Source organism: Channa argus, chromosome 5, assembly GCF_033026475.1.
Source record: "Channa argus isolate prfri chromosome 5, Channa argus male v1.0, whole genome shotgun sequence".
Taxonomy (NCBI): Eukaryota; Metazoa; Chordata; class Actinopteri; order Anabantiformes; family Channidae; genus Channa; species Channa argus.
Genome location: NC_090201.1, coordinates 4,607,685 through 4,626,945, shown reverse-complemented (window position 1 = coordinate 4,626,945; position 19,261 = coordinate 4,607,685). Strand labels below are relative to the sequence as shown.

Genomic DNA, 19,261 nt, shown 5'->3' with positions numbered 1-19,261 from the left:
GTTTCAAATGATTTGGAACTTTTATAGAAATGTGATTTGTATTTTCATAGTGATGCTATGGCGTCTGCAGCCACGATTTGTCACAAGTTATAAATGCTGCACAGAACTTCGAAGAAGAAGAAGAAATTCATTCTTGCTGAAATGTATTTATTTAAAAGTTGTGAGACACTATATTTCTATTTTGGTTTGACTGACTTTGCAGTCAGAAATACAATAAATAAAGGCATTATTATAGTTACACAAAAAACCATCCTACAGCAAAACATAAAAAGAAAATCACAGTTATAAAACATGTAACCATCTGCTGCGTTCAAAATAAGGCCCGTGATTAAAGGCACACAGATTTGGAGGCATTCACTGATTACATTTCATTGTCTTCCTCCAGATTTAAAAATTAAAGTTGTGCAAATTCATACAGCAGACAATAACTGAAATAAAGTAAAAGTTGAATGGCATTTCACACATTCTAACACAGTTTACAGTAAAATAGAGTTTGCCGTCATTAGGCAGAAATGCTGTGATGAAGGTCCTCTCTTTCTTCAGTTCTTCAGCTTTTTGTTCTGCATTTATTAGGAAAAAAACCCTCATACACTGATCAGCCGTAATGTTAACGCTACCTTCTGGTTTTAATGTTGTGGTGGCATTAGCATGGGCACTCTGATCCGCTGCATAGCCCATTCCCTACGTAGCAAACTGCGTTTTTCTCTTTTAAAACATTAGCCATGTCCGTATAAAGGCCAAACATCTCAAAAACAAAGAGTATTTCTCCAGGCTCCTTACGTTCAAGTGGAGTCCAGGGATGAGTGATGTCCCAGCCTCATGTGAACTTGAGGTAGGCTGGTATGGAATAGTTAAAAAGCAGAAAGTCCATACGATATAGGTTGTACAGCTTCTTCTGGTAGAAGGGGCTGATGTTGTGGAAGAACTGTGCCGCCATGTCTCCTGTAGTCCTCGTGCTCTTGGATGAGGTAGGGAAGCTGACCTGGTCCTCCACCCCAGCCAGCTGCAGCACGTAGCGGGAGTCCTGCTCCAGCGTCTCGTATTTCCCTACCACATCGTAGTGGATGAGGCAGGGGTGGCACAGCGAGTGCACCCGCTCCCAGTGCTCGTTAAAGGGCTCTTCTCGCTGGGTAGCCGGGTCCACAAGGTAATACACAAACTCCTCGAAGGAGACGTCATTCCCTCTCTCCAGGGCTTCCGGCTGTGGGTCTGGCCTGTGCCGCCGCACTATCTTTGTGCCATATCGTTTATGGAAAGCTGTGTTGTAGCTGCGTGTAAATTTGTTGCGGTACGCAGACACCAGCCGCTCGAAGGGCTCACGTACGAAGACAAACTTCAGATAGGAGCGCAGGCGCTGGTTGATCTGGGAGGTGGAGTACTCTGACAGGGTACGGAGGTTTCCTGGGATATGGGCCTCATTGGCTGGGATCGCCAGTGGGTCTTGGAGGGACCCAGCAGCACCTGTCAGGACCATGAGCACCCGCTTCCAGTTTGTGCAGGCCACTTTGGGCACATAGCAGTACAGCAAACCATGCTGGTCATCCACGATCACATGCTTGAGGTCCTCAGGGATGAGGACTCTGCGTTTGCGGGTGTAGGAGTGACAGGCTTCTTCTAACAGCTCCCGTCGGCCCTGATGGATGGCCTGCACTGCTGATTCAACCTACGTGGAGAAGGAAAAGAAGAAAGAGGCAGTTTAGTTGAGGATGACGAAACCTGAAGCATTGAGACACTTTAAAAAGCAACATTCAGGAAAGTTTTCACTATTATTCATATGGGTTACACTAAATCTAAAGTGTTTGCTGAGATGTAGGAAAGCAAGACAGTGAAATGAGGCAATGACGCAGAGGTTGTAAACAAATCCCCCGTTTAGCCAAATCTGACCAAACCATCTGACAAACCAGAATTAAGATTATAAAACTCAAGTGGTGCATTTACAATGTAGCCAAGACCTACTGTAAGGTCTGTGCGTGTGAGCAGATTTATTCTTAGACACTTCTCCTTCCGAGGTCTTTAATCATGGTCTCTCCTCTGCCATCTGCATACAGCCTTAACAAAAATCGCAGGTCATTCGGTTCAGCTTGGACTCCTTGTGGCACAAACGCCTTATTTACTTCTTTCATTTACTCGGTTTGGCTCACCACTGCAGCAGTTGGATCCCTGAGCCTCTCAGTTTGACTCTGCCTGACACTATGTGTGGCTCTCTGTGTTTACTGGCCAACACTGGAACATCAAGGATAAGTCAGAGTGGCCAAAGCCTAGAGAGCCAACACTGACGCTCCTCTCCGCAGATGTGTGTGCAGAGGTTGGTGGAGGTTGGACTGTGTCAGAACTATTACCCATAGGCAATTTTCACCTGACTGCCAATCCCTTCAGCTATGACATAGTTTAGAGTTTTAAATATTTTACTATGGCCCCACGATTGTTTGCTTCATTCACCAGCTCCCACTACTGTTGTTACTACTAACAGACGATGTTACCTGCTAACTTGTGAACACAGTTGGCATCTTAAAGGTCAGGACATTTCCCTCAGGAGATTAAAAGGGGACTGAATATAAATCAGTGTCAGAAAGGCAACTTCTAATATTGCTTCCTGTTATCGAATGTGTAAGCAGGCAGTTGTTTGCTAATGTAAAGGTTTAGCAGAATCCTCCTGCTGGAGAAGTGTGATGGCACAAACACAATATTGCAAGCGGTTAAAAGTCAGTGATATCTGCAAGAGCTAGTTTGTTTTTTTGGCATCTCCACCTTTCATATCCACACAGGGAGATTTAACTGGAAACAGCTGTCGATGAGCTGCTTTTCCAGCACTGTGTTTCTGGGTATCGCTCTAACTATCAGAAACAATTTATGGCTTTATTAAGAGAAAGTGACTGTTAAAGCCCCACTCAGAGAACGTTATCTTTAAGAATGTAATAAACTTTAATTAACCACAAGAGTCATTTTGTTGAAAGGATTCATTTTAAAAGAGATGTTAAGTTATTTTTATGTTGAGTATGATATGTGATCTGTTCTAAAACACAGTGGGGACTAAATGTAAAGCACAATAAAGAGTGCTGAAGCCAAGAAGTCTGAATAATTGCAGGCACTGTATACGTATGTCTATCAAGGCCTGAAATTCAGGGAATTCCCCCCTTAAATGTTTCACATAGACAGGATTTATACATTGTTGTGAGGAACCTTCTTGTGAACTGAAAAACAGGTTTTACTTGGTCCCATTCTTACATCAGATTGCATTTCATCGCTCCTTCTACTGAGAGCCTGTTCTTTTCTTGATGCTGCCACTCTGGTAGCTCCTCTCTCTCTCTCTCTCTCTCTCTTGTCCCGTGATGCACCATCACCTGGCCATGGATAATGTGCATCAGAAACACCTAGAATCAAATAGTTCTGTGTCCACATGCTAATGGTAGCTTGTATTGGCATTAAAAATGCCACACAATGCTGGAAAAATAACAATAATATTTGATATGTTACATGGCAGCCAACTAAATTAAATTACATTTCTAAACATATACTGTAGCTCTGACAGTATATCATTACTTGATGTCTTTTGCTACTCAATGCCTATGACTGACATGAACCTCCCCAGAATTTTAAGTTCATTTTTTAGCAATGCAGGCACCAACACCTGTGTCTTGTCCACTCCATCCTTCTGCTTCAATCAGTTCAGTAGTCATACGGATCAGCTCTTCTGAGCTCTGATTTCTTTCCTGCTCAGCAGTAATTTCGGTAAAAATAACTGCTGCTCAACGTCTGTTATCTTCAACTCAACATGATCTTCTAAGTTTCAGTCACTGTTGTTTGCAAAACAACAAAAACTCACCAGTGTGAAGAAGAAACTTGTCGCGGTGACATAGAAACCCCACCACGTAATTGCAGCTCAACACAGACACACAAGTATAAATGCTCACAATGGCTGAGGCCACTTGCATGGCTTACATCTCCATGGCTCCATCTCCAGCAGGAAGGGGAAGCAGCAAAAAAGCAGTTTAAAAGAGCCTATAGGGGAGTATCAGTAGTTAATGCCTGACTTTCTGGTCATTTGGTTCCTAAATGAAGCAGGCAAATGTCTGTGTGAATGACACCTTGGTGTACACTGTATGGTAAGGACAATGTCTCCTCATATATACTTGACACTTGAAACATATTTACTTGAGACATGAAAAAGTAATTAGAAATTTTCTGTTTACCTCATCAAATGCAGCTGAACTCTTTAACTGTCTGCAGTTTGACATTGTTTGTACAAACCAATAAATTCTCCTCAATAAATGTCACTGCTCTAATTCAACAAAGATGGTCGATTATTTTGTCAGGGTTAAAACATCATCAAAACAGCTAAGACATTGAGAAAATAAGACATTGAGAACAGGTCAGCCAATTAGTTATTGAGAGCAGATACTTTCCTTGACGTTTAATTGAGATGCTTTTTGAGGGCTGGTGAAAAACATGCGGTGATAACTGAAATTCATGCATTTGTTCTTCTCCAAGCTACTCCTTCTCAGGTTCAAATGTGGGGGATGAATATATATCAAACAAAGACATTTTAAGGGCCGGTGGACTAAGGGCCAGACTTACTGAGAATTCTGCAGATGTTTTAGAGGAGCAGATGTGACACAATCTATGACAAACATAATCTGTATTTCTCAATCAGACACACCAGACTTGGGCTAAAGTTGAACTTTCATTTAAGTGCACCTATCAAATTACTGGTTGTGTATTTTATGGACAAACCGAGGTCACACTATTTGTGACCGTAAGTTTTGAAGGTTGTTAAATACAAGTAAATTAATATGGCACAGAAGCCCTTCACAGGGGACAAACATAGTAACTGTGATAAACTGCTGCTAACACTAAGTACACAGAGGGCAACAACAAATTCAAGAAAAACCACAGCACACATTTGTGCAATCGCCTTTCAGAGTGCGAACACTGCGAAAGGCTAACACGTTGATGCCACCAAATACAAACCCCAAATGTTAAAAAAAAAAAAGAAAGTGATGATTTGCAAGTCATTGCACCTGGGCTTGTAATTTATGAATGTGATCTAGAGAAAATAGTCACATTTTTTTTTTTACCAAAATGTTCCTACCAATACCAAAAGCTTCCCTGACAACCGTTGTTATAATCGTATGGCAGGAGATTTAGGGTACTTAAATCCAAACTGGCTGAAAATGCTACCAGGGACCAGGGACAAAAGTGAGCCAGAACTGGTTCCTGGACATTTTGATGATGCATTTGTGCTGCTATTCCTTAGCATCCTTTTCTTAGTCTTCATCTCCTTGCTCTCTTTAGAAAGCATAATAAAGATTTCACCTCAATCCATTAAGCTAAATTAAAACCACAATCAAACTATTTTATCTAATTATACTGAATATTTAGCATATGATGATGATGATATTTGAATAATTGTGATCTGCAAGACATCTGAAGCAACATGAGGAAAAAAGTTAATAATTTTTAACAGCACAAAATATGCATAATGCATCTTGTAATTACTTAAAATGTTCCCACATTTACAAGCTCTTTTTCACATAACTTCCATGTAGTGGTTCTAACAAGGCAGATTTTAGTTTTCAAATGATTTGATTTTCACCTTTTTCACTGGAAGCTGTGAGAAATTGCGGCTCAGCCCAAAATACTGTGATATGTATTGTACAGTAACATATTTCCCTGCAATGAGTAATGGAGTATTGGAAATCAACAAATCACTGTGAACAATCAATCAAATGTACTGATTTAACAAGGAGTGGTTAATTACTTCTATAAATTGTAAATTAATATACTTGTCGGACATGCGGATCATTGTCTGCATGTTGATTAGGCACAGTTTTTACAGCCCTTGCTGACACAACCTTCCCCAATTTATACCGGGATTTATTTAAAATAAGTACAAATTGCAGTAATTAAGTATTTATTAGGCAAAGATGGGCACTTTAGCTTTCATTGATTCAAGCTATCATGCACAGACATGTTCATAGTTTGTGTCTTCAAGGAACTTCTGTACTGCAGTACCAAAAAAATAGTGTAGGATAATAATTCGATAAATAAACACTGTAACCAGATATGCTAATCACTCGCTGGTGACTTGAATTGACTGGTCAATTGTTTATCAGCTGACATTAAAGAATTTTCCATTTGATCTGTGGATATTCTCGAGCCACACTGAGTCTGGTTTGGCCTCCAAGAGATATTGGAATGTCATGCACTCTAAATGTTTACTGTATGTCATTATTTCACATTCAAAGTGGTCAGAAAACAAATCAAACGATAAAGACAATGGGCATCAGATATGCTGGGAAACAATTTGACAGTTGACCATGAATGCAAACAACAGAAAACAAAGGCAAAAACTGCAAAGCTCGTGAAAGATGGTTTTGAAAGCAGTCATCTTAAAGCAGTGCAACACAGGAGGGGCTATGTTAGGTTTTAGCAGTATTTGTCAATCCCTGACATCTGGACTAAGATCTTTTGGCCTTTTTTTTTTAATCAACAACATGTATCTCATTGCAATTTCACATTCTCTGCAACCACAGCAAACGTGAAAACAGGATGAAAACTGTCTTTTTGTCATCACAAAGTCATCATATCAGTTCACTATTTATCACAAACAGTCTGTGTAGTATGCAGCTCATAAGCAGGGCCCAAACCAAATCACATTTTGTTTGTGAAACAGACCACACACACATACATCCTAGCCAGGCCACAACTGCCCATAAAAAGTTCTAAGACATCTGTCCCATTTAGGTGCTGCCTAACACAAGCTGCATTGTTTTATCATTATTGCCAATCCAAACTAAATTGTATGTTTTCATGGACTCTGCTCTAAAAGTCCAACATGTTATTAGCGTGGGCGGGTTTCTAAGCATCATCGTCAGAGAGATGTAAGGAGAGGGAGGGTAAGAAATCAACCTGAAATGACTAAGAACTTGCAAGTACGTCGAGATGAAAAAGCTCTTGTGTGCTTAAGTGGCAAACATCATGAATGGAAAAAGAAGGAAACCTCCCTATTAACACAGAATGCAGACTTGGCTGTTGGCTCTAAGGATCCGTTGACATGACGTTTAGAGTTTCAGGCTGGGACGTGGTGACAGCTGATAGACGAGCAGAGTGATGACCGGATGGAAAATGCATCACCTGATAAACAAGTCTTAATAAATCCTGTTTATTGTTAGCGAAGCTTTGCCTGTTCATGCTTTAGTAATCTAATCTGTGTCACATGTAGAAGACACAGTCTCTATTTTAGGAAAAACAGGGTTTCCACCCTGCCAAGTAATATAAGAAATTTCCTACAGTTTTTTTCCTACAGTATACTTGTTCATATTGCTGTAGATGTGTAAAGAGATGCTTCTGTATTTGTTGCCTACTAAGAGTTTTAGTCTCTCACAATTCGGTCAGAGTACCAGGTTAAAAAACACTTTCAAAAATGTGAATAAAAATTATAAGTGTATAAAAATGTATAAACTTATACAAAAGGCCTAAATTAATAATGGGGCCTGTCCAAGATTAGATTTTTAGAGCAGAGGTTCATCAATCTGCAACAAACTGTGCCAAAACATTATGGAACAATTTCAGAAAAATGTTCCTCAACATAAATTTGCGAAGAATTTGAAGATCCCCCCATCGACAGTATATATTATCATCAAAAGATTCAGAAAATCTGCAGGAATCTCTGTGCTCAAGGGGCAACACCGAAGGTGAAAACTGAATGTGCCTGACCTTCGGGCCCTCAGCACTGTATTAAAAACAGACATGATTCTCTACTGAACATCACTGCATGGGCTTAGGAACACCAAGAAATCACTGTCTGTGAGGACGGTTCACAGTGGAATCCACAAATTTAAGTTAAAGCTGTATCATGCAAAGAAGAAGCCATATGTAAACACGATCCAGAAACACTGTCGTGTCCTCTGGACCAAAGCTTATTTAAAATGGTCTGAGGCACAATGGAAAACTGTTCTGTGGTCAGATGATTAAAAATTTGAAATCTTTTTTGGAGACCATGGACGCCATGTCCTGTAGACTAAAGAGGAAAGGGACCATCCAGCTTGTTATCAGCGGACAGTTTAAAAGCCTGCATCTCTGATGGTGTGGGGGGGCATTAGTGCCTATGGTGTGGGCAGCTTACACATCTGGAAAGTCTGCATCAATGCTAAAGAGTACATAGAGGTTTTTAAAGGAACATATGCTTCCATCCAGACAACGTCTCTTTCAGGGAAGGCCTTGCATATTTCAGCAAGACAATGCTAAACCACATCCTGCATCCATCACAACAGCATGGCTTCACAGGAGAAGAGTCTGGGTGCTGAACTTGCCTGTCTGCAGTCCAGACCTTTCACCAATAGAAAACATTTGGTGCATCATAAAAGGAAAAATCCAGCAACAAAGACCCAGGACTGTTGAGCAGCTACAATCCTGCATCAGACAAGAATAGGACAACATTCCTCTCCTAAAACTCCGGCAACTGGTCTCTTCACTTCCTAGACATTTACAGACAGTTGTCCCTCTCCCAACTTTTTTGAGATGTGTTGCTGCCATCAAACTCTGTTTACCCAACTTTTTTGAAATTGAGGCTGCAAATAAAAATAAAGTAAAATATACAAATACTGTAAATGTTAAGTGTCTGCAGTAAAAGTTTCAGCTTGGATTTTATAGGGAGTGGAACTGCAGAGTGTTTGCAATACATTTAGGGATTGTGGTAAGAGAGCACTGACCTGGTCACCCTCATAAAGTGTCTGGAGTGGACTCCTTCTCGACTTCTGCCCACTGCTTCTTTCACCGTCCGGCTCTGAGGCTGAGGAAATAGAAAATGTGTCATGGAAGAGCTTCTAAAACAACAGTGTTATCAAAGGTTAACCAAAAAAACAAAAAGAAAATGAATTGTGGCCGTTACACAAATAGTAGTTTTTTGATGGAACAAATGTTTTAACCTGTTTAACCTGAGACTTTAACAAAAATCTATCTTTTAGGATGTCACAGCTAGATTTGATTGCTGAGCACAAACCTATTAATAATAAACTCAACGAGTTTAATTAAAGTAAACTAAAATGTGGCGTAGGAACCCTAAAGTGAATTTTATTACTTTGTTTTTGCCAAAATTTTATCTCCTCAAGTGCCCTTGTAAAAGTTTATACACTAGGGGTTTTCGCAATTCAGAACATGCAACTGACATTTGAAGGCTCGCAGAGAAGCAGAAAATGTAGTCAAAGGGCTGAGAGACAGACTGCAAAAGATAAGCTATGCTGGTACAAGCATGAGCTCCAACATCAGATTACTCAGCTCAACATGGTCAGAGTCATTGTATTCAGATTCGCTACTTGAACCTACAATTTCATTTAAGAAAACAGTGAATCTGCAGCCTGGAAGGGACTGATGCTTTGTAATAAACTGCAGTGGCACCTTCACTCTAACATAAACTACTATATTTTAAGGCTATAGTATGTACATTTTAAACCACATTTTTAAGAGATATGCTCCATGACATATGATGTTATGCCATCAAACCCTGCCATGGCACAGACCCACACTATGCCTACATAGAAAGAAAAGTGTCTGTGTCAGAGTGTGGAGTGAACTTTGAGTGAACCATGACGAGAGACCACAGGAGCACAATGAGTAAGAGAAACTATGGTTCTGACAAAACAACAGTAGTGTCACCAGTGGGTACCATATCTTTCTGTTCTGCTCAGTGTGATCATTGAAAGGTGGTTAACACGCATGTTGGTTATGTAATATTACCCCACCTTCAATATGCGTAGGACTGATGTTAGGGAAACTTTTGTTTCAGCTGTGTTTACTTCAGGTATTTCTCTTTTGTCCGGACACAATCTTATGTTTAATGGCTTTCTGTGGAGCATTTTACATGCATAGACTCAAAAAGTCATAACTTGAAGCATAAAGAAAGCACTTTGGGTTGTGTTTTCATGCATATAGCCCAAGCAACATGCAAGCCAATGCATGGGCAGTGTACACAGCTAGAGTGATGAAAACAGACTGTGACACAAGCATGTAGATGCATCTCAAGAATGTGCTGACATGCATTGTGTGCAAACACAGGCGTGCTAACTAGTCAGCAAGTCAGAGGTTCTCAATTCTGGTCATCAAGATCCCCTGCTTCTCTCAGTTTTCTTCTTATCTTCCACCTTCCTGCGCCACAGTCGCATGCAAGGTTGTCCACCAATCTCACAGTTGTTGGTTCAATCCCCGGCTCCTCCGGTCACATGTCGAAGTGTCCTTGAGCAAGACACTGAACCCCAACTTAGTTGCTCCCGGTGAGTTATGGCCAGCTGCATAGCAGCTCCCCCATTGGTGTATGAGTGTGTGTGTGATTGTGAGTGTGAATGGGTGAATAAGAAGCAGTGTAAAGCGCTTTGAGTGCCAATAGGTAGAAAAGCGCTATATAAGTGCAGAACATTTACCAAAGTTATTTTTATCCAGAGGTGGTAAATACTTAAGGATTATCAGCTGTCAGTAAGTAAAGTGGTAAAAACTGCTTGAACATTACCAGCTGTGCCATTACCAAAATTTGAAGTGGTACTTCTATTTATAGTGGAGTACCGTTTTAGGCAAATACTTTTACTTGTTGCTAGTTTGTGTACTTCTACTACCTCTGCATTTAGCTGTCACTTAGCAGAGATGGGACAGGTTGCACATTATCAGACTACTGAAAGGATTTCTTAGCGGTACTTTGGAACAATGATCAGCCTTTCAAACATTGCCAAATACACTGTGAGCATCTCCCAGGATTCAGTTTAATTTTCGGAACAATTCATCACTCGATGAGGCATCACACTGTGCATCTGCCATACACAGGTGTGTGATGTCAAACACACATGCACACACAACACAAGCTGTGTTGTTCTGAGATGGGCCTTTCACCACATGTTGTGGCCCTCTGAACAGAGATTGCAGCCTAAATTTTACAACATTCAACTAAAGAACAAGCTAAAAAGCTTTTTAACTTAATATTGCCTGATTGCGTTTATCCTCATTTCCGTTCAAACCAATAACTTTCACAATAATGACATACTAATCAGAGACAATCCATGAAAAGGACACATATTAAGGAAATGACTGTCTCTGTTTTAGTTTAGCCAATCTGATCTCTAAATACTCAGCAGCTGGTTTCACAAATCAACACGGGACATGAGATAAACAGGTAATAATCACTGATTGTGCATCACAATGACCAGCCCGAGGCAAAATTCTTAAATTGTTTGAACATAAAAACACCTGAAACAAACAGTCAGTGAAGAGATAATTCCACAACAGCAATTTTAAACGTCAGAACATTGAAACATGCATCACCTGTTTTAGGGGGAAAAACTGTTCTGACGTGTGGCATTTATGGCCACATGTCACAAGTGGTTAGTGAACCTCCTGGACAAACCCCCTAATGCATGAAAAAGCTGGTTACCACCTGTGTAAACATCTGCAAACAAAGCTCTGACGCTGCAAAGAAGATCATTAATGCAACTCAACTCTGAGTTAAGATGCAAAATGTGTTTCAACTGCTGACTTTATACAATTACTATCATCCTGTAGTGTCATAATGTACACTTATATACTTTTATATATCTTAAAATACTTTTAAGATCAGAATGCTTTTTTGGCAGGGATAGCTGGGAAACAAGCAGGGGGTCCTCAGTAGGTCCTTTAGGGTTGGAAGCCACTGGCCTAGACAAAGGTTTATATAAATCATACCGTATGGTGAGGCTAATTAACAATTTTTTTAAAACATAATCTCAAAGGTGGAAATATTGCAGTGACACAAACAGTGACAGTGACTGTACAGCAATGTTCAGGCTGCAGAAAGACCATCACCAAAACACAAGGTGAGTGAACCATATTTCTGTCTTCTCCACTTTTCACACTTTAAAATATTCATGAATGCCAAACAGCTTACAAGCTGTATGCCCACTGACATATTGGGAATGGACAATATCCAGTAGAGAAGGGATAAGTATGATCAAACTATAAGACACAATCAGCAGTCCTATGTTAGACATATTGTAATTTTATCACCCAGACATATTACCCTTCGATTGGAGCAATTCATGGTAAAGGAAACTTTGTCAGAAAGTCTCAGTCCTCAAATATTGGCATTTCCTGAAACAGGGCTCTCATTTATAACACTCCCTTGAACCCTGAATGAAACATTACTCCTTTTTAACACCTGACTAGAATGTAATTTCACTCGTGTCTTGAGGGTTTCTTGGATTAATTTGCACTTGACTTTTTGGGGATTAAACTAACCCAAGAAGCATTAAGTTATTGAGGAAATAGAGCCATTTGTTTACTGCATAGTACCAGCTCAGCTCTACACCACTCTACTCACTTTGGGTACCAGGTTACTTTGTTTTTCAGATAGTACCCTGTCAATGTAGCTGCTGTCAAAGCATCGCCACATGAAAATGCAGTTCCCTCACCATTGCTACATGCTGACAGGGACAATTGCGTATTTAAAAGAAAGGCTGTTCTTAATTTTCTGTATATGGCATTTTTTGCCTGAGCAGAAACTGAAAGAACGCTGAAAAAAGGAATGTTCATCAAACACATCAGAGTACAGATTCTAGACAGTGGTAGGAAAACATTTCTCAGACTATTAAATAATGTGTAGGGTTTTCAGCATGCTTGCAATCTCAGGGGAGGTGATACAAAAAAAAATAATAATACTATACAGCTACAGCTCCTGGTGCTTTTTCACTAATCAGTCACAACAGCATCAGCGTTTCTTTGTCCCTGTTCTGTTAACTTCCCCTTTGTGCAACATTTTAATTACGTTATAGTTAGTGTTAAAATAATAAGCTCAAAAACATTTTATTTACTAATGGTCACTAAAAAACATTTCAGGTCGCCCAATAACAGCATGGTTTGCACCAATGACAACAGTTTTTGGAACATTTATTTTGATAAAACTGGAAACAGTATGATGTCTTGGCCATTTGCTGCCCAGCTGAGGTGTCTGCACCTTCATAGTAACAACTGCTTATTCTCACAACACATTGATAATCCTCTTGTTTAGCAGATTCACCCCCACCAAGAAGGGAAATGATGCCTTCTTGTAACACATGTATAATCCTCTTGTTTAGTGGACGTCAGCCAAGAAGCCAAATTATGCCTTATTACGGGAATAAACAGAGTGAGAGTTGCTGCTGGATGCATCTGTCAAAGAGAAGTTCTGTTCCCTTCACTGAGTTACAGGCTACAGTGCACTGATTTATTTGACCTGATTACCACTTCCTCATGGAAATTACCAGTGACTGGCAGAGATGGTACATCTCAGAAAGTGCAGTATGTGTCATCACTCCCCTAATAACGTGACCCAATTAAGGAAATTTACAATTCACATCTTTCATGAGGTATTCAACAGCCCAGTTTTTAAATAATTCAGGGAGTGAACAGAATAAATAGTAAAGGCAGGACATCTGGAAAATGGGAGACTGTGAAGAAGCGAGAAAAAAAGGTTGGCTTCACATTTGCACACTGGAAGAAATGAATAAGTGTCTTAAAAAAATGATACAAAGACGCACACATTTTCTAAAGCCATGGACTCAAACCATGTGCTATTCTAACCAAACACTGTCTCAGCTGTTAGCTCAAATTCCTTCATGGAGGAGATTCACCAACACCACCTTAGTTCCATTCAAAGCGAGCTGTAGTCCTGTTAGTTTAACCCTGTCTAGACCCGTGGCTCAGCAGCATTCCTCTGAGCTTGTACAGAAACCAGGCTTTAGGAAATGCAAAATATAGAAAGACCGATGTGTGTTCCTCCTGTCCAGGCCATAAACGGAGCTCTGTGTTTAGAGCCCACTGGGAGAAATGGGCCCCTCCCCTCCCCCACTCCTTGGCCTTTCCTGCCAAAGAGCAGCTTTACTGAGAGAGACACTGTACAGGTGAAAGCATGATCCTTTTAGGCCACAAATGTGTGTCTAAAGGGTGTTAGAGCAAAATCAGAGGTGTGTGGGTGGTGCTGTGTCTGTTGATTGAACCTAGAATGTATGCACTAGATGTGCAGATGTGAAATATGAATAATGGGCTGATGTGCATTTGTAGAGTGACACATTATTTACAGCACAGTAACACTTTGAGCTATGGGGAAACGTCTGCTAACACGTTCCCAATCACCGTGTTAACAACAACAGCCATCGTCATCGTGTCACGTGTAAGCATTACTTCAAGACAATTACCCGTTTAAATTAAAATCTAATAATATATTGAACAAACTAAAATTCTCCTCTGATGTTGACATTAAATGAAAAGTGGAAGGCTCACCAAAGACACAGTAATAAAAAAATGAATGTGTTTACCAATGAGCATGGGGATTTTCTCAACAGTTGTGAACCAAAAACTCTGGACGTTACCCTGCAAGCTCCATACTCCCTAGTACTGCAGACTTAAGAGGCTTGAGATTTCCTCAGTACACTTTGTCCATCAACCCAGGTGCCAGCTCTCACCTAAACCACACAGTTATTTCCTGTAGGTGAGAATAGGCACAATCTGACACAATAATCTCCTGCTGTAAGATCCATGTGTGGAAGGTCCAAAAAAAGGTCTAGAAATGATAGGAATCAGGTGTAGATATATTCGACCAGAAAATTAAACACTTTGACCTGATGGTGGCACTAGACAGTGCCTGTAAAGTTTTCACCTTTTATTTTTTTTACAGCACTGAATCAAAGTTGATTTAATCCGACTGTGACTCAGTATTGGGGGGGTGAAAATGTCACAGCAATATTTGTAAGAATATTTCAATTTGAATCAGAACAGTGGACTGACTGACTGCATGTGGCTGCTTCTGCAGAGAAGTGAACAACCCAGCAAATTAAACCACTAGGATATTTCTTCTGAAAGCAGATGGTCCTATTAAAATCTAAAAAATTAAAAAGCTACTTAGTGAATAATCAGCTCCTGCAGCTCGGTTTAATGTATTTGAAGCCGTGATTATGAGATCAGGTTGGAGCAGCAAGGCCACCCATGAGACGAGCACCAGATGGCCAAAGAGCTGACAAAAGTTAAAAGACAGAACTGATTCCAAACAGAACTGGCAACTATTTCAGATCTGTTTGAAATGAAAGGATACATATTGGATATCACAAAAAGATACATATGAAGATTAAGTCACATACTGTTCCTTTCCTTGTTGTTTGGTCTGTTTTTAATCGGATGCTGTCACGTGACAGAAATAGGCTCTCTCAACTCCACCCTCACATCTTTTAGTGCCATGTTGGATTTATGTCCAAAGACGTCCTGAAGCAAATTTGTTTAGTGTGCAGCAAGTGTTCCAGTGAAGCTGAAGTGCTGAAATTTGTGATTTTATAACTTTAATTGCTGCCAGTCAAGCCCAGACATGACAGGTATGAGGTACGGATACCTCTCCAGTGCAGCGGACGATGGTTCTGGTTTTAAGTAAAAGGCTAGTCTGAAAACCATCAGCTAACCTCTGTATGTGTAAATGTTAGTGGGGAGATATGAATCATATGTGGGTAAAGTCCTGACAGTGCTATAAAACATCACATCACAGCTTCTTCATCTCAAGTCTGTCTAAGCTTTGTGGATAAACCACAGCTGTGCTTGCAGTAAAGATAACACACTTAACAGGAAACGCACATTAAAACTTTTATTTTGGTACAGAGTAAAAAAAGAAATCTGCCACAGCTGAGTATATTTTGCCATTTTTTTAAATCCTTAATTTTTTTTTCTGCAATGCATTATTTAGATAATCTTCAAGACTATTTAATCTGAACTAGGCCCAAAGGTATTGATATTACCCCATTAGTCAGAGTTTTAAATTGTCAGTTTTTGCAATGTGGGACACATCTGGTGTTGTTGAAAACTCCTATTTCCATCCTCTGCATCTATCATAGTGCACGAGACATTCAGTAAAGTGACTCTGCATCCATGTAATTATCCTAAATTTAAACAGCGCAGTGAGTCGTGCGCACAAAAACATACAATTGAAAAACCAGACAATTTTACACTGTGTAACTCCATCCTGACAATACATTTGCCTCTGTTATGTGGCTACACATCTGCAGCCTTGTATAAGCTTTGAACAGAAACTTATGACCTTTACCCCAAATATAGCAGGAAAGAGAAGGTGTTCTAAATCCAAATAAAACAGACTTGCTGCATATCTGAAACCAATTTAAATTCACTTCAAGCTGACAAGCAGCTCCAATACCCGAAACATGAGTATCGTTCTACATACAGCCAAGCTACATGACACTAAAACACCACATGCTACCTCTTAAGAAAAAAAACACCCTCAGATGATTCACCACTGCAATGCCTTCAAGTGCACACTTCTGAGCTTGTCCTCTGAAATTAGCGTGACGTAAAAATCAAACCACAACAAAACTACCTAAACGTTTTAAGAAGAAACTAACTTAACTTTTTCTTGCTCAGTGTTAACTGCAACCCATTTTGTCCATGTTTGTTGCTTTGTACCAAACTAGAAGCTTATTAGGTGGATATTCTGGTGGACATACCATAAATCCTCTGTATGTTTAGCTTAAGTGCATAGTAAAGTATGTGAACAATGCTGCTTCCCTTGCTGCCATTTCTCTTGATGTATGCCTTGATGTAAAAACAGTCAAAGTAGGTACCAGACATTACAGTACTTAAAACTATCTACAGCAGTTGTAGATAGTTGCTTTTACGTATTAGATCAACCGAAGTCAGAGATTTTGTTCCACTGGCCAACTACAAATCATCTTGACAGTGCTGACCTTTGAAGGAAAAGTTCAAAATGAAGGTGGATATCATGTTACCTATATCACAGCATCCTACTTTGTAAAACCTTGACCTTCTGGAATCAAAAGTCGCCTGGCTGTAGACGTGAGAGGTGAGAGTCCACACAAGATGACCTCAGCTGGAAGGTGTCAACGTTTACCCCAAGGTAGACTTTTTAGTATGTTTCTGGGGCTTACTGCCTAAACCAATGGTTTTCTCTAATGCTAACCCTAACCGTCTCTGTCTCAAAGTCCATCTTCTGCCAAGATCAATTAACAATATCTACTACTCCCTGCCCAGGATGGTACTCCGCCATCTTTGTTGTTTGTTTGGTTTTTGAGTGAGTTGAGGGTCCCCACAGCAGATCATTTGTCTGCGTGTAGATTTGGCACAGTTTTTATGCCAGATGCCCTCCCTGATGCAACCTTTCCCAATTTCTACCAGGCCTGGGACCGGCAATCCACAGCTAGTGATGGGAATATGCTGTTGGGGGTTTAGTGTCTTGCCTAGGGACACTTCGACATGTGGTTGAAAAGAGCGGGGTGTGTACCGCCACTATAAATGTCTATTTTAGTGTCTATTTAAGCCTTGGTACCAGTGAGCCAGTATGAGAATATCGAAACCGTGAACTCAACAGATGGGGTAAAATACAATGAGAAGAAGGAACAACAAATCCACTAATGTAGAAGAAACATCACCACAAAAACACTCTTGGAATGCATCGAACACAACAGACTGATAAGCAGCAACTATCCAAGGTTCTTGGATAGCGAATGTTCCCACCCGCCTGAAAAATGTTACTTTAACAGAGTAACAGTACATATCAAGCAGGAGTATGATAGTAGTGAAATGCTCCTGCTTCGCTTTCATTACACACATACATTAAAAATCCTCACAGTATGAGCTATATGCACTTTTTCTTGGCCCATGGTATAGCTGGGAATGTATGAATGAGCTCATTGTATGGGGCAGAGAGAGACCTGGAAGAGGTGGAAACAGATCTCAGCGAGGGCCAGCCCAGCTACACCAGGCAGCTGCAACTTCTCCCAGCCTTATTCCTCCACGTAGTAGAGGAAACACTGCACTTATCTATTTGAAACTGTTCCTCAGAGGATACCTGTGGTTGTCGGGAAAAATAAAGACACATGGTGGGAAAGGACAGTGATGAGCATGATGGTAGGAAGGGAGGGCACACTGCAGTGATTTGAACAAAAGCTGAATTCTTTATGTGCTTTGAAATTGCACAACGTCTTTCTAGCCACACACCTAGTTATAACTGTTTTTGATTATGACTGAGTTTTACAGTTTTGATAGCGCATGACACAAAAGGGTTTGATTAAAGACACGTGGCAATTACATGAGCAAACCCTTGTATACAGAATGGGACCAGCTGGTCTGGAGCAATGAAAACTACTGAGAATAAACCAAGAGCTATGTTGACCTCAGACATGATTGATTGGCCATCAAATAATCATTCCCAGCATATGTTTGAAAATGAATGTCATCATGAATGGCTTCAGTTTTTAGCTTGTATTACATTTTTGTTTAGCTGGAATATGTCAAATAAGCTATCCTGCTATCTTTCCTTGTATGTACAAGTAAAGTCTTCTATTGTTAAGAGTTTTTCTAAGCCGATAGACAGAACAGACTTAGACCTAACGATTTCCACATAAGGGCAGAGAAGAGTCAATTAACTGAGTAAATCAATAGTAATATTTTGTTCAACTTGAATGGAGTCTGGTGCAGAAGTTCTTTGTCTTCACTAACAGTGAAGCGTTCAACTGTAAATGATTTATTATAAGTTTTACATTAGATAACGTGACAAAATAGGAATTCACATGTAAAAGGCAGCTCACCTGACTTCAGACTGCTGTTAAAGTAGAATATGACCATAACAAAGCATCCCAGACTTAAGGCAAACACCATCCGAATGACTTTGGGTTTCCTCATCCTGAGTCTCTGGAAACGTCCGACACCCCGAACCGAGTCCTGCCAGGTTTCATGCGAAAAATAACACAGTTTTTTCGGTCTACTTGATCACCGATAAAAGCATCGACCCGGCTCCCTGACCCCTGCTGCTCCTTATCTTCCAGTACATCCTGGCATGTCCAGCCTGGAAGTCGCTGAAAGGGAAGCAGAAGAAAAGCGAAGCGAGACAAGGAGCCGGTGAACGGGTGCAGGGCGGCAGGCTCGGCTGGTGTCACCGGAACGTTGCTGCGTGCTGCTGCAGAGAAAGTGGGACCGTCCGAGCAGAAGACAGGGGGTGGGACGGGGGGATTTATGTCCTCGAACAGCGGGTTTCCCTGCGTTTCCCTGACTCCTTTTAACCCCTTTTACCCCAAACACCGCCGTTACTACATCGCTATGACAAATGATGGTGCAACTGTGACCATTTCCGGTTCAACCTTTCCAAATAAACGTCCCTCACAGGTGTTCGCGGAAATAACACACCTACTCTGCTACCAAAATGGACATAAGATGATAGGATATAAACATTTTACATTCTTTGTTGAAATGTAGTTATTGCCAA

General features: G+C 40.5%; 1 protein-coding gene across 2 annotated transcripts; it reads right to left on the bottom strand.

The window, feature by feature from the left end:
- Positions 1-130: 130 nt before the first annotated feature.
- Positions 131-19,121, bottom strand: LOC137127574 (carbohydrate sulfotransferase 11-like). 2 transcript variants are annotated; one of them, XM_067504712.1, is made up of 3 exons: positions 18,588-19,121; positions 8,712-8,791; positions 131-1,663 (listed from the first exon to the last, which is right to left on the bottom strand). In XM_067504712.1, the coding sequence occupies exons 1-3, from the start codon at positions 18,679-18,681 to the stop codon at positions 818-820; spliced, it is 1,020 nt and encodes a 339-aa protein (XP_067360813.1). In that variant the 5' UTR covers positions 18,682-19,121; the 3' UTR covers positions 131-817. The 2 variants fall into 2 exon arrangements, with proteins under 2 accessions (XP_067360813.1, XP_067360812.1); XM_067504711.1 differs by lacking the exons at positions 8,712-8,791; positions 18,588-19,121 and adding an exon at positions 3,226-8,657.
- Between the last annotated feature and the right edge of the window lie 140 nt (positions 19,122-19,261).